The 14,096-nt window shown below is 49.0% G+C and overlaps 5 protein-coding genes across 5 annotated transcripts; 3 read left to right on the forward strand and 2 right to left on the reverse strand.

The window, feature by feature from the left end:
• Positions 1-506: 506 nt before the first annotated feature.
• FOIG_10551 (uncharacterized protein) lies at positions 507-2,850 on the reverse strand (the record flags this gene model as incomplete). Its single annotated transcript, XM_031210898.1, has 4 exons — positions 507-674; positions 729-1,880; positions 1,938-2,553; positions 2,846-2,850. 4 exons carry the CDS (start codon positions 2,848-2,850, stop codon positions 507-509), a joined length of 1,941 nt encoding a protein of 646 aa, XP_031059609.1.
• Positions 2,851-3,046: 196 nt separating this feature from the next.
• FOIG_10552 (uncharacterized protein) lies at positions 3,047-3,587 on the forward strand (the record flags this gene model as incomplete). Its single annotated transcript, XM_031210899.1, has 2 exons — positions 3,047-3,107; positions 3,154-3,587. The coding sequence occupies 2 exons, from the start codon at positions 3,047-3,049 to the stop codon at positions 3,585-3,587; spliced, it is 495 nt and encodes a 164-aa protein (XP_031059610.1).
• Positions 3,588-3,898: 311 nt separating this feature from the next.
• FOIG_10553 (uncharacterized protein) lies at positions 3,899-8,026 on the reverse strand (the record flags this gene model as incomplete). Its single annotated transcript, XM_031210900.1, has 2 exons — positions 3,899-7,639; positions 7,688-8,026. 2 exons carry the CDS (start codon positions 8,024-8,026, stop codon positions 3,899-3,901), a joined length of 4,080 nt encoding a protein of 1,359 aa, XP_031059611.1.
• A 420-nt stretch (positions 8,027-8,446) lies between these two features.
• On the forward strand, positions 8,447-11,536 carry FOIG_10554 (uncharacterized protein; the record flags this gene model as incomplete). The annotated part of the gene is made up of 1 exon (XM_031210901.1): positions 8,447-11,536. The coding sequence occupies one exon, from the start codon at positions 8,447-8,449 to the stop codon at positions 11,534-11,536; it is 3,090 nt and encodes a 1,029-aa protein (XP_031059612.1).
• A 440-nt stretch (positions 11,537-11,976) lies between these two features.
• FOIG_10555 (uncharacterized protein) lies at positions 11,977-14,091 on the forward strand (the record flags this gene model as incomplete). Its single annotated transcript, XM_031210902.1, has 1 exon — positions 11,977-14,091. One exon carries the CDS (start codon positions 11,977-11,979, stop codon positions 14,089-14,091), a length of 2,115 nt encoding a protein of 704 aa, XP_031059613.1.
• Between the last annotated feature and the right edge of the window lie 5 nt (positions 14,092-14,096).

Consider the following 14,096-nt stretch of genomic DNA (forward strand, 5'->3'; position numbering starts at 1 on the left):
GGCATTGCGATACTGAAGCCTGTTACTAAGAGAAGGGCACACGTTGTTTATAAGGGGGGTCGGTGTCCATTTCATCGACTAGAAGTCACATCCATTCAAATGCTATAGTGGCCCTTGAAGTTCATTTGTATGCGTGGTGCGGAGAGTGAATTGTCTACTTTGCTCAAGGGCAAGGCTCTATACCAGAATAGAAGCGTTCCGTCTTCCCCAAACCTTCAGCAATCGACCTCGCCGTTGCCATAGCTATCCCAGCATTACTCAGCATCAAGGAAACCTTCGCAGTAGTAGCATTCCTATTCACCACAGCCTTTCTGGAATAGCAGTAGCAGAAGTTACACTGTAGGATATACTAAATTATATTTTAGATCCTGCTTTTACATGCCTAGTACCATCTAATTCCAATCTTATAGGTACCTTTAAAGTGTAGACATGTTGGACTTGATAGACCTGTAACAGAAGTCTAGGCTGCTATACATCACGTCCCATTCAGACAACCTTATATATATCTACTCCGGCTTCGCTCCTCCAAACTTATCCTTGGTGACTTTCCATTGATGCTCATAGCCAAAGTACTTGGATGGCTTAGCTGGATCCTCTGGATGCTCCGCCTTTCCAGCCTTGAAGAAAACCTTGAGATTGGGCAGATCATCTGTATTAAGCAGTTGATTTGGCACCTGGAGCACAGTTTTGTTAGCTCAGCTTGGCCTAGGGAAAAGAAGAATACTCACAGCGACAGCTCTCCAATGGAGATGTTTAGTCATGTACTCAACAACATGGTCTTTTCCAAGATGGCTAATAGCAGCCCATCTCTCATCCTTGTTCAGCGCTCGCTGCAGGAGCGCAAGAGTAACTGGGACCTGACCCTTCGACAGCTGATGGATCTTTTGCTGCTTCTGGCAGTTCTCGCAGTTGACGCCATTCTTGTTGCCGCGAGTCCAATAGTTAGAGGAAAACGTGTGGATACCGCCGATGTAATCAACGCTCAGCTTGTAATCCGCAGGAGATTTGGGAATATCACTTTCCTTACCGATGAAGAAGTGGATACTGTAACTAATTCCGTTCAAGTCAAATCGATTGTAGATGACATTGATCACATAGTCATTGTCGAGACCTTCAATCTTCTGTGTGGAACCAACCTTGTGGAGAACTCTTCGTAGGACTCCGTATTTCTCAGTGAGGCGCTTCTGAACAAGCTCAAGAGGAGCAGTGCCAGAGGGGCCTGTTTCAGGCGCGAGATCGGGATACGTATATCCAAGCGACGTCCAATCTTGGACGCCATCAGAGTTCCAGTTTGTAAACTTGGTATCGGTATGGAATGGATAGAGGCTATCCTGGGCGGTGGGATCGGTATCCGCTGTAGCCCCAGTGAACCACTGTCCTTTTCCATTGTTATACTGATAGATAGCAAACTGACGATCAACGTTGCAGTGATGCAGCCAGAAGATGGGGTCATAGGCAGCAGTGCCAAGATCAGACATATGGCCATAGGAATAATTTGCTGGCCCGCTACCGGTTTCCTGAGTGGGGTCCAGGTTCCATCCTAAACCTCCAACCATCACGTGGATATAGTTGTGGATCATCTCAAGGGACAGCCATCCATTTGGCTCATTGCCGCCATGTGCAGTAGTGGCGAACTCGGCATAGTTATCGAAGTTGGTTGGAACGAAGAGCGGGCTGACTTGATCCAGAATCGAACCGTTGAAGCCAGTAGGAATGTCTTGGTTAGGGCCCACTTTGATCACGGCCCAATTGGGGTCTTGTAGTGCCAGGTCAACCAAGTGATTGTTTTGAATACCAGCGGTCTGCTGAGGTGTCAAGACATCTTGGTTGTTTAGACTGTTACTAAGACCCCATCTGCTGGTCCCAGAGGTATAAGCCATCTGAAAGGCTTGAAGTTAGCAATGGCCCATGAGCGTTATCTAGAGCAGACGACGTACCGGGGGGTCGTTAAAGATAGTCCATTGTCCGAGACTAGACCGATCATTGAACAGAGGAACTGAGCGCGTCTTCTGGAAGGTTGAGATAGCACCCGTGCTGAACTGGTACAGCGGATTGGAAGTAGAAATAACGGTCTTGCCATCGAATTCAACGATGGAGACATTATCCCCACGAACAACTGATGGCACACTGGGATCCGCAGCCCAATCCCAGTATGGCAACCGCCAGCTATTAGCCGCTTCCTGCCACACAGCCTGTTGAGAGCCAGTGACTTGAGGCACGATCTCCGAGTTCATGATCTCCCAGAGTCGCTGCTCAAACAACAGCACATACACGCGATGCCAAGTGGGGAAAAGGATAGAGTTATGCGGACAATAGAAATCAGGAGTGATGTCCGATGATGCGTAGTTGCTGTTGTAAGATTTGCTTGCCTCCATCGGGACTGGGTCATTGTCCCAGGGAATAGCAGGAAGACCGTGAATGCCAGCGATCTGGAAGTAAGATTTGACATCTTCAAAGGGTATGGCCTGGAAGATCTGCAAGGCTCGGATGTAGAGGGAGAGTTGAATGGGGTTGCTACTTGCCCAGCCCCAATTGTATTTCAAATGAACCTGTCTAAAGTCATCCAAGGGGAGCCAGTTGAAATATCCAGAATTGGGTAGGGTAGATCAATATTTTAAAATGGAAGTTACTGTGTTGGTATTATGCGGTTGGTTGCTCTGGTTCTTGGTTATAGAATTGAAGGCCAGGCAATGGTCATTTTTAATGCATGCCTATACGAGGTTTTTAGGCGTGGCCAAAGCGATCAAGTGTTCACGATGATCTAGATCGCTCCAATTGTTGATGCGGAGCCCGTAGCAAGCTCGTTTCAATAACCGAATGCGCTTGATAGGCTTGCCGTTTATACCTCATGGGTCCGACCTGGTACGGCCTGTAAGCGAATGCAGTCATGTAACCAACAACCAACAGCCAACATCCCGTACCGGCAATAAAACAAGGAGGGGAATTTCTGCACTGCTCTCTTAACCTCCTTGTTCCTCTCATGGCTTCATTCCTTTTCAAGGTCTTTTTGGAGTTTTCCATGTAATGTTTTCCACTTAACATCAAGATGTATATCTCTACACTGGCCATCGTCATTTCCTGTGTCTCTTTAAGTGCTGCAGTCACTGGTAAGGGATCTAAGCATACGTCTGATATTTTTTGCTCATTATTCAGTTACATACAGTGGATTCTACGATGACGATACTGTCTCACTCACTGAGTTAGCATGCTGGAAAGGAGGGCGCATCGTCGAAGGTCAAGATTGGGCAAAACTCGGCGAAGTCACGTATCAGATAGCGGGCTTTGAAGGTGTTGATCGACCAGACTCCCCATTATGCGGCACTTGCTGGTCGCTCAGCTATGGAGATATCAGTCGATCGGTTGTTGTTCTTAATAGCGCTCAAGCTGAGTCTGGGTTTGAGACTTCGTTCACTGTTATGAACTCTCTTACGGGTGGTAGGGCTGAGCAACTTGGTCGCGTCAATATTACTGCGTACCAGACGGAGCTTTTGGATTGTGGTATTGCGACTGAGCCAACGGAGGAGGAGCGCAAGATGGTTGTTGGCGGTAACTGGTACTCAAACTGGCTTTATAACAATTTCACATAACCAGGTATCTCATCTACGTTCATGGTCTAGCATACCATTTATTCACACAGGGCCCTTATGCCCCGTCTATGAACCTTATCTCCATTGCTACTCAACAGAAGAAGCACATGCTATTTAAATTACGAAAAGTTCCAAGCCCCAAGGTAATAGACTCCGAATTCCGCCCTTTATCCCGGTCCGGAGCAGGGGAATTCATCCAGGAGAGATAAGATAAGCCCTTTCTGATAAGATGGTTCAATGAAGAGACGGGTCCAGCACCCAAGCATCGAAGGCAAGATTTAATATACTAAATAAAGATCACATGTCTGGCACTAGCCGTTCTTCTTGTTCGGCCTTAGCAGTAGATATCCATCCAAAGCAACAGCTACTTCTATGTCGTCCTCTCTTGCCTTCTCACTATCCGCTCCCAATGTCGCATCAAATCCTTCCTTCAATGGATTCGTGACACCCAAATGCACATATCTCACTTCACCAGTAAAAGCATCAACATCCCTCTCCCCCTCAGCTTCATCCATCACAGGCTGCACCCACTTCCATGTCGCACCAGATGTCGTTGTTGGCATAGTATGCACTGGTACAAGAGGGGCTTTCGCATCGTTGCCATCGTCGATAACTTGTATACGCATTTTCCCGTCTTGTGAGGAGACAGGGTCTGAGCCACGAGATCCAATAATGACCGGGCCTGAGCGGAACCAAACCCCGAGATTTTGAAGGTCTCCCTCCACGTCGTCGCGGTTTAGCTGGGCTTGGACTGCAGGGAGTATTCCTGAGCGTACGTGGATTGGAAGGAAGGGATCCAGGAGTACAGTGACGAGAGAAGACTGTAAGGCCTCGGCTTTCCGCTTCTGGTAATTATTTGCCTCATCGGTGATGTTGAAGGGCTCGGAAGCACCCGAAGACAGGACGGGTGGATAGCTGGGGGACACGGTGAGAGGAGGTGCATCACCCGAATGCCTGACGTTTGGGAAGGACACATCGCCAATGGCATAGTCGGTGACAATGTTCCAAGCTTCTCCAGCTTCTGGAGCTGTGAAGTACCCTATCAAACCATCTTGGTGGCCCAACATGTCGCCCAATTTAATCCCAAATTCATATCGCGTGAGTTCCTCATTTCCGGTCTCAGACAGGCCAACACCAGTGACACCGTTCGTCTCATCTTCATCATAATCGGCGTAGGCTTGGCTCTGCATAGGTGGTGTTGCAAGCTCGATTCCTAGTCCAAGATGGGCGAGAGCAACGGGACGACCAACAAGAGCCGAAGGAAATTGGGCAAATTGCTGGGCTGGCGGTGCTCGAATGTGATCTTGAGCAGCTACAATGGTCTTCCAAAGGCCAATGATGAAAGATGCATGTGACATTGATGCTATCAGGTCATCCAGTGACATGGGCTGCTTGGAACTTTTCAGTGCCGAGATATCGACTTTATCAAGCCGAGCCTGTAGTCGGAAGTCATGTTCGTCGCGCATCATATGTGGGAGGATGTCCGAAGAGATATCACCCCCGATCAGTGAATGCCAATGAACCGATTCATCTGGGCCAGCGGGAAGAATGGCTTCGCCCTTGAAAGTCCTAGTCTTGTCATAGACTTGTATAGACTGGTTGTGAAAGTTGATAAGCAGCCATGCAAACACCGCGGCGTCACCTTCAGCCACTGGCTGGGGTCCAGAACTATCTCCATCAGACAGGAACGCAGCATGCAGGCGAGCGTCTTGGTTAATTCGTGGACTAAGTTGAAACCATTCGCAGCCGTCTACTTCACTCTCACTCGAGGGTGCTGCAAATGCCGTATTTGGTGAAGCATCACTGGTCGGTTCACAAAGCAGGGCAGACCCAATATGCGGATACAGAGCCTCTTTGTGCTGTTCTGGCCGCGGATCATGAGCACATATGACCTGCCCAAAACGATCGACAATCTTGAACTGAGTAAGTCGTGCTTGACCGTGAGTCACGGGTTGGAAGAACCGGTTCTTATCATCAACTGCATCAGCGCTGGTCAAGGTCTCGTACGACAAGCCCTCGTGAAATGTCCCGTATGGAGTCACATCAAGACCTCCAGATGATACATCCCCGATACTGCCCTGGAAGATTCGCAGAGACTCTTCATCAGTAAAAATCTCTTCTGCTTGCGTTTGTAGGTCGTGGTTCGTGGGAACAGCATGGGCTCCTTGACATAAAGTCAGAAGATGATCAGTGAAACCATCCAGTCGTCCAAAAGTAAGGTTCTGGCCCTTGAGAAACCTTTCAGCCCATGCTTTTACCTCATCCTCTCCTGAAGTCCGTGGAACTGTCCGACTCATCATGTCCAAGAGGCCTTGGATGAGCTTCTCGCCATTTGGCTGTAGGATCGTTCTTCCAGAAAAGGTACGAGAGCTCAGCGCAAGATCGGAAAGCTTCTTGTCCGTAGCAAGACCATATCGAACTGAACCATCATGGTCGTATCTAAGCTGCCATATGTTGCTAGGAATATGAGCATATTCGACTTCCCAGTCTATGAAGAGCGGTAACCACGGCTGTCCATTCCAGCAACGCTCCCTCCAAGAAGGGTTCTTAATCAGTACATTCTCGCCAGGACGCTCTGCCACAATCTCGCGAGTAAATGCCATCAGAACATTTCTCATAGACTCACGAAGCTCATTCGGAAGTCTCTGGAGACCATTATGCGTAGCAATGCTATCCCACATATCAGGGATACGAGCTTTCGTTGTCGGAGCAGCATCTTTGTCCAAGTTTCCTCTGTCTATCCACTTCCTCAGAGCATCAGCGTTTGAAGTCAACCATGAGTTGAAGGCTTCAGCCTCGACTACCGTTGCATTAGCATCCCAGTTCTCAGGCCAGCCAGAGCCCATATCCTTGAGGACAAACGCAGGGTCCATGTGAGAGAAGAACTTCCCGGCCTCTTCCTTCTCAAACGGTCCATAAAGCTTTGACCTCTCTAGATTCGACAGGATATGACTCTCGGCCGAAGATATAAGTACGGCGATATGTTGCATCTCGCTCAATAAGCGTTTGGCCGTTCTCGTACACTGAGACCTGCGCCGCACAGATATAGTGTCTTCCGCACGGAATAGACTTCGGTTCTTCCACCATTCGCAGAAAACAAGATGCCTCGTATATCGCTTCCGACGGTGTAATGCATCGAGGTAGCTTTGCATAGTGTTCAGCGGTCGTAACACCTTGTTCTGCTCTGTAGTTGTTACAGAAGTCTGCCGTGCTTCTGAGTAAGATGGGTTTTCGAAAGTAGGAACCCTATCTTCTTTCTTTACGCGCCAGTGATAGCCACCATGGGTACCTTTGAAGTTTGTAGTAGCTGTTGAAGCACGGTCGAGCTGAGAATTTGACTGTTGCAACGCCGCGTCGCTTTTCAAACTCTCAAAGATCTCAGCCATAGAAGACTCTTTGGGGTCTGTTGATCCTTTGAGTATGGCGATACATGCGTCCATCACATCGTCACCAACAGCCAGAGGTTGCTTGATGGCAAACTCCTTGGCCTTTTCTGACGCTCTCATCCTGCTGGGAGCAGAGTCTCGGGTGTAGATGACAGAGTACAACGAGCCCCAGCACACAGAGGCCGATGTAGACGTCTGGTTTGCAGAGCTTGATGCAAGATCCATGGCATCTTTGGCAAAAAGTCCATAGACCGTGTAATTGACCTTCGCGTTCTCTACCATGCCTGGTTCAACGCCTTCCCATGTCAGGTTATCATGAAAGCTGAACACAGCTGAGTTATGAGGCATGTAATCTGCGAACAGAGGGTTTCCTGATCCCAGCACAGTAAGTGGACTGTGATAGTGTTCACTATTATTCTCGATGCCTGCCCAATCTTGTGACAGACGCGAGATCCGTCCCAGAACTGTTTCGAGTTGGCGCTGCACTGGAAGACTCGGGTCAATGAATGCTGATGAGCTGGATTCGAGATGCGCTTCAGCATTTATCGCAGAGCTGACGTTTCGAATCCTATTGCTCTCAACGAGGAATATTTCTAATGCTGGGGCTGCCGGTTGGGATTCCTCGACATGGCGAAAAATGAGCCACCGATCGGGAACGGGTTCATACTACTATTATCAGCATGTCCAAACCATCAACTATCTGGCGACACTTACCTCAATTGATCCAGCCTCGACCGAGTCTCCTGATCTATCTGCATCCGCTTTCCCGACTCTAAAGGGCTTTGGCAAACACCAGTGAACATAAATCCCAATCTTACGCTTATCAAGTTCGCCAGTTTCAAGATTCGCGATACGCTGATTCACCTGCCACTGTGAAGCATTTCTCAGATCAATGTGGTCCGTAACATCAGGTCTAAGATTGAGCTGTCCCGGAAGAAGCTTCTCGTAAGAGGGTTGTGTGACTGGTGCCAAGAAGAAGTCCCGGCCTACAACTGAAGTATTGAGAATGTAGGCATCGACTTTCATGCCAATGCATTTTATCGGCCGAGACATGGTCACCTGGAATGAACTCTGAGTCCGTGACTTGAATCGCCAAATAATGTGAAAAGCCTCTTACGGGCCGTACCGGTGGCTCACATTTGACACTTCCAAACGCCCTCCCATGCTCTTCTACAGAACGTCACGGGTGGGCAATCCGACCACGAAGTGCAGCAGACGAGGCTGGAAGCACAGTGTCAATAATGGTGGATGTTGGCTGCGTCAATAGTCTACACGCTATCGATTTTGGTGGGGAGCTGAGGCAGGGTTTTGCTACTGCAAGTTTTAGTGGTCAAGGTACGTGAGCAGAGGGGACGTTTTGGTGACTCTCAGACAACCCCAGCAATATACGGAAGCCGTTTTATTTCTGGCTGAACAGGAGTTCACGGACTGCCACTGGGAATAAAGTGCATCTTCCCTTGGGTGACCTTCATTATGGAAGAATTCAGGGACTTGAAACCCGGCGAGGTCCAGTTCCTGTCGTCCTGCAAACCGTCCCTCTTGCCTGGCGATTACAGGGTAGACATCAACCAAACAGTGTATTCTCCGTTGGGAAACGAGAGTCGCAAACTGGAGACAAAGAAGAAGTTCACAGTTGAAGGCCCAAGTCGGTATCGTCTACCTGCAGGATCAATTCACTCCGTTTATCCTGCAGAAGGAGAATCTGTTCCGTCTAAAACACTCCCTCAGGTTACTCTTAGCGATCCTCATTTACCGTGGGAGTTGAGCCCCCATCAAAGCAACGGTATCGCTAAGAAACATCTCAATAACTCCCTCATACCATGGGTCGCACTTTTGGTGTTCACGGATGACGAGCTAAAGACTTTACCCTCGATGAGCTCACAGCCAGAGGTCTCCCCGACTTTATCTGTCCGCTTGAGTAAGAAGCAGCTCAAAGACCTGGAGTCATCCTCAATTCAGATTCCATTGTCCGACAGTGAACACGAGAATAACGAGGATGAAGTATTTGACACTATTTTTGTCAACTCTGAGGCATTCCGGGCATACTTTTCTGCCCAGATGGATGATGGAGAGAATGAGCCGGAGCCCGCAATTGCACGATACTCTTATCTATCGCATATACGAAGATCACGCTCAACAAAAGCGCAGGATCCAACCACGAGTACCTTCAGTATCGCCCTAGGCCATCGATCTGGGCCTTTGGAGTTCAAGTCTACTAAGACTGTCACGGCCTACGCGCATCTAGTGTCTCTTATGGGTGTATCGGACCTCAACTTTCCCAAGCAGGGGTCATCAGATTTGACTGCGTTGGTCTCCCTCTACTCATGGACATTCTCATGGATACCTGATGACGGCGCCGGGGTGGAGAAGGCAACCAGAGACCTGTCTACTAATGTGCGTCCTTTGAGCAGAGTTCTTGAGAAGCCGGTAGCAGATGAGTGGCTCAAGCGACGCTTGGAAGCAGGATACACTTTAGTCAAACACCGATTACAAACTGGAGAACAGACTGCTTCTCTATTCCGTGGTCCTTTCATCCCACAACAACCCAGAGGTGACGAGCTAGACAATGCCGAGGCCTCAGGGCATGGGTCCGGACTTCAGATCATTGATCGGTCAACCGGAATCATCGACATTACATACTCTACCGCGTGGAGTCTGGGTCGTTCCCTCGCGATCGAGAACTCTTCCTTCACCATGGCTCTATCAGCCTTACGGGCCCGTATCACATCTTTGAATAGAACAAGTCCCTCGTCCTCACTCATGGATGGAAGTACTGGTGGTATACCCGAAAAGACTTTGCCCAGCTGGTATCAAAAGCTGCAGCAGATTGCGAAAGACGCAGGAGAGCCTAGAGAGACCACAGTGTCGGAAAGTGGTTCTCGATGGAAGAGAGCCCGAGATAAAGTCGACAGCTCAAAACCTGAGACAAATTTGCCTGATTCTGACCCCGACTCTGGTATCGAAGCTGTTCGGAAGTTCCTTCAAGATGAAGTTGATATCTTGGTAGAAGACAAGGATTGGTACGCGAGAGAACTGGTAGAGCCAACACAGGAGGGTTTATACATCGCCAAGGTCTTGGACTTCATCTACAACCAGCTGCTCACTCTTCGTGCAGTTCCCTACAACTACTTGTTTCCAGAACCTGATATTCTAGATACCGAAGCCATCCTCACGTTCTACGTTGATCCTCTTTGGGTTGATACTCTCATAGATGGTGCCTTGAGCATTGGAAGCCACAGCACTGTGGATGAAGACTGTACCAGGAACGAGATCAAGCGGGCAATCAATTCTTATCTCTCACAGGTGGAGGTCCGATACAAGCACCCTCGTATCCCTCGATGGGGAGCTGTTGTTTGCGGAAGTCTGCTATCTGTCTTTGGTGATCCCCGTATCCGAACTGGTAGTAGCGCTGCTGCATCACCACAGTTGCTTGTAAATACCAAACTCCACGACAAAGCCTTACTACTTGTACTCAACTGCCGACCCAGCGACCTCCCAGAGGGTCTGACTATCAGCCAACCCCCTCACCAACAACTCTTTGCTGTAGGAACTGTTCTGGAAAAGAATCATATCAGGATAGACCCTGTTGCGGCAATGAAAGACGACAGACAGCGCCATCAAGCGAAAATGAACTCGATCACGGCCTCCCCTGATGGTGAACCGCGAGTCTTCAACTTCGAGACGAGGTGTTTGATTCCTTCTGGTGTAATAAAAGAGTACATGAAGCAAGGAGTGATGCTCGGGGTTAAGTATCTCGGGACAGGCTCATCTGCGCTCTTGTCCTTTGCGCTTGGGGACAAATTGCAGGAGCTGACGATCAGGCCAACAGAGGATCAAGCAGACATCGGCCGGGCAAAACAACTTGAAGCTTTCCAGCTGAGCACAAAGACAAGACATGGAAGTGCAGATAATTTTGAACTGAAAAGCAGGCAGAGCCTTTCATCGAGTTCAGGTTCAATCCCGCTGGGCTTTCGAGCTAAGAATCAAGATACCGCCTTTGCAAGCGTGGCGGCAACGGAACAAAGGAAAATATCTGTTATGGTTCCTTACCATGCGAAAGCTACCGTGGTTGAGGTATCTGAGTCTGCTCAAAAGAGCTCTGTGACATCATCTTGTCGAGTTCTAAGAGAGCAGGTGATGCCAGATGAGACTCGCAGCATCGATCTTACGATCGCCCTCAGCACGGATAAGCCTGGTACTATTGATGCCGACAAACTACGTGGTATAAACGTGACATTCCCTTTGGTCTCGCTCATGAATCCAAGTTCCAAAGCCTTCCCGGCTGTCACTCTGTTTGGTTCCGGGTCAGCTCGCTGGGTATCTGGGTGCGCATACGTCGCTGGAGAAACCCCTGCTTTCGTTGTTCAGGTGAGACCCAGAGCTAAGGGCTTAGTGAAGACGGTCGACTTTGGCTTTCTTCTGAGCGGTGTTGCTCTATCTGATAGTCTGAGTGAGGATGTGGCAATCACCATTGAGGAGGAGTATGGAGTGGAAGGAGAGACATGGGGCAATGCATCGGCACCCAAGCTTGTGAGGCAGACATGTCATGTTGAGGGCTTGTAGATACAGGGGTGATGCTTCGAGAATGGCATAATAAGAGCTCGTATAAATGAAACTGATAGCTTTGGTTCCTCATCTTGGCGTGCCCATGAGAAAAAGCTGATACCGACTTAGTCGCGGGGCAGTTTTGTAGACCTAAATTTCCGTCTCACCCGAGAAAAATGCACACAGCTAGAATAGGTATTGCTTGCCAGAGTGGAGCACGAGATAGGCCTAGTTTGGGGGTACACGCTGCAAGAGCCGAGATAATAAATCACACTGTGAGGGGCCAGACGGTCGAGACTCTGAGACTATTGATTTGCTGCATGAGACATGTTCTTGGCATTTTGCCATCGTGATCATGAGCATTCCTCGACTCAGGCTCAGTTTGAACTGACAAAGGTGGTGAGGACCTCTTACCAATCTGATTGCCTGTAACAAGCCCAAGAAGAGACACAGCGGCTATGTCTAAAGGATGGTATAAGGATGATGGCTATGATCTCGAAGACAAGCCGTACATCTATGTCGAACCACCCAAAGATAAAATAAATCTCACCGACGTTAACCTTGCAAAGGAATATGCAGCTGGCTTCAAAAGATATGGACCACCCACAGAAATCTCAGTTCTTGATGCCGTCTGCACAGCCGTCCAATACGCGTCACTATTCACAAAGGGCCTCACGCCGCAACCATCACGTCGTTTCGTCTACTACAATGCCAGAGCACTTCCATTGATGGATGTATATAAGAGTTCAACTAAATGGCCAGACGAGGTCCACAATGTCTCTCTCAAGATACGCCAAGCCTTACGAGCTGTTACTCTCTACGGTGTCTCGAAGGAGGAGTTGTTTCCTTGGGTGGTGCAAGACTTTTCCCACGCCGAATCTGCAGTCTGGGGAGTCAATGAACGGCCAGGCATAGACTCGTATAAAGATGCGGCAACGGGTCCTGTGTTCGAGCCATATCGCCTTGACTCATACCAACCCGAAGCCATGGATGGCATGGATGAGTTCGAGCTGAGAGCTCTGGGAACTTCGACTCTGACTCGTATACGACTCTGTCTAGCGGAAGAGTATCCGGTCATCTTTGCTTTCCATCTCTTTTGGGAGACCTTCAAAACTGTTGGACCTGCTCAGTCTGGAGATGAAGGCTACCCGACGATCGAAAAGATACCAGCGGAGCGACGTTCTGTCGGACCAAGAGTGGACAAAAATTACGATGTACAAGTCGGGCTTATTGTTGGTCTTGATCACCGGAAGAGACGAGTTCTTGTCAAAAGCGCGATGAAGGATGTGGAATATTTCTGGATGCCATACGAGTGGATCATAGACGTCCATGCCACCAAAAGCTTCTGGATGATACGCAATGCAGGAAAGACTTTGAGTCCACCTACAATGGAGAGGGTTGACACAAGCACCTGGTGCCAGAAGTGGGATACTCTCAGTCCATGGAAAATCGAGGAAATCGATAATAGCGCCACTGTGAGCATGGCGCCAAACAGTTCAATCTCTGTTATATCTCGCAACGAGGGCGTGCTTGACATGTTCTGGATCTCGGAGCAATGCACTATTGAGCGAGTGTATCATAACCTCCCGAAGCACGAGTGGAAACGACAGACTATTGAGCTGGAAGATCCAAGGATGAAGCCTTACCCAGGCGCCATTGCGTCTGTCTCTGCTGATCTGCAGAAACTGGATCTTTTCTGGATGACTGCAAGCGGCGCTATCTGCAATGCTTCTACCTACGTAACTATTGATAGGGAACCTGCAGTTTGGGAAAAAAGGACAGTCTTTGGCGACGGAACAGCTGAGCCGCGAGGCGGATTAGCAGCAACGATTGGGCCAAGAAACACTGACAAGGCCGGAAAGATCAATTTGTACTGTGTTGGACCTGATGGATGCATAAAATACATGCAAACGACGAGGAGCTGGGAGGGCCCTGACTCAGTTATTACAATCGCCGACGTCGGAAGTGCTTACGATTACAGCAACTTATCAGCAGTTGCAGATTACATACGATCTGACCAAGATACACTCTACTGGACAGATGTAATTGTTTGGGTAACACCCCGAGGGACGATAGGTGGAAAAAGACAGAATTGGGCAAGTCAATGGGTCGATATATGGGAAGTTGAAGGGGAAACAGATGTAGCATGGCTTGATTCACGCATCTCAGCCATACTCCATGATGATGAGGGTTACTTTAGCGTCTACTACGTCACCGAGGATGAGCAGATATTTGTCGACACTGCAGTCATTACAGTGGAGCATAACCAACCATACGACGAGCACGACGAAAAGGAAGCCTTTGGAGAGAAAGCAACCAAGGTTCGGCTGAATTCTGGTATTGAGGCCGTGAAGATCGGTCCTGGGGAGAAAACCATGGTCTTATGGCAGAATGAACATGGGCAGTTGATGATGGGGGGCGATGGGGAATACGCTGTTCAGCTCTCTACAAATCGTGGTGTGAGACAGGGAAGCCCTCTTGGAGTTGGCGTTTTGTACGGAAAGCCTGTTATTGCAATGAAGATCGATGACGGGGTGATTGGTGCTGGCTACTGGGGTGATATATCTAAGTGAACACA

Source organism: Fusarium odoratissimum (genome assembly GCF_000260195.1).
Source record: "Fusarium odoratissimum NRRL 54006 unplaced genomic scaffold supercont1.18, whole genome shotgun sequence".
Taxonomy (NCBI): domain Eukaryota; kingdom Fungi; phylum Ascomycota; class Sordariomycetes; order Hypocreales; family Nectriaceae; genus Fusarium; species Fusarium odoratissimum.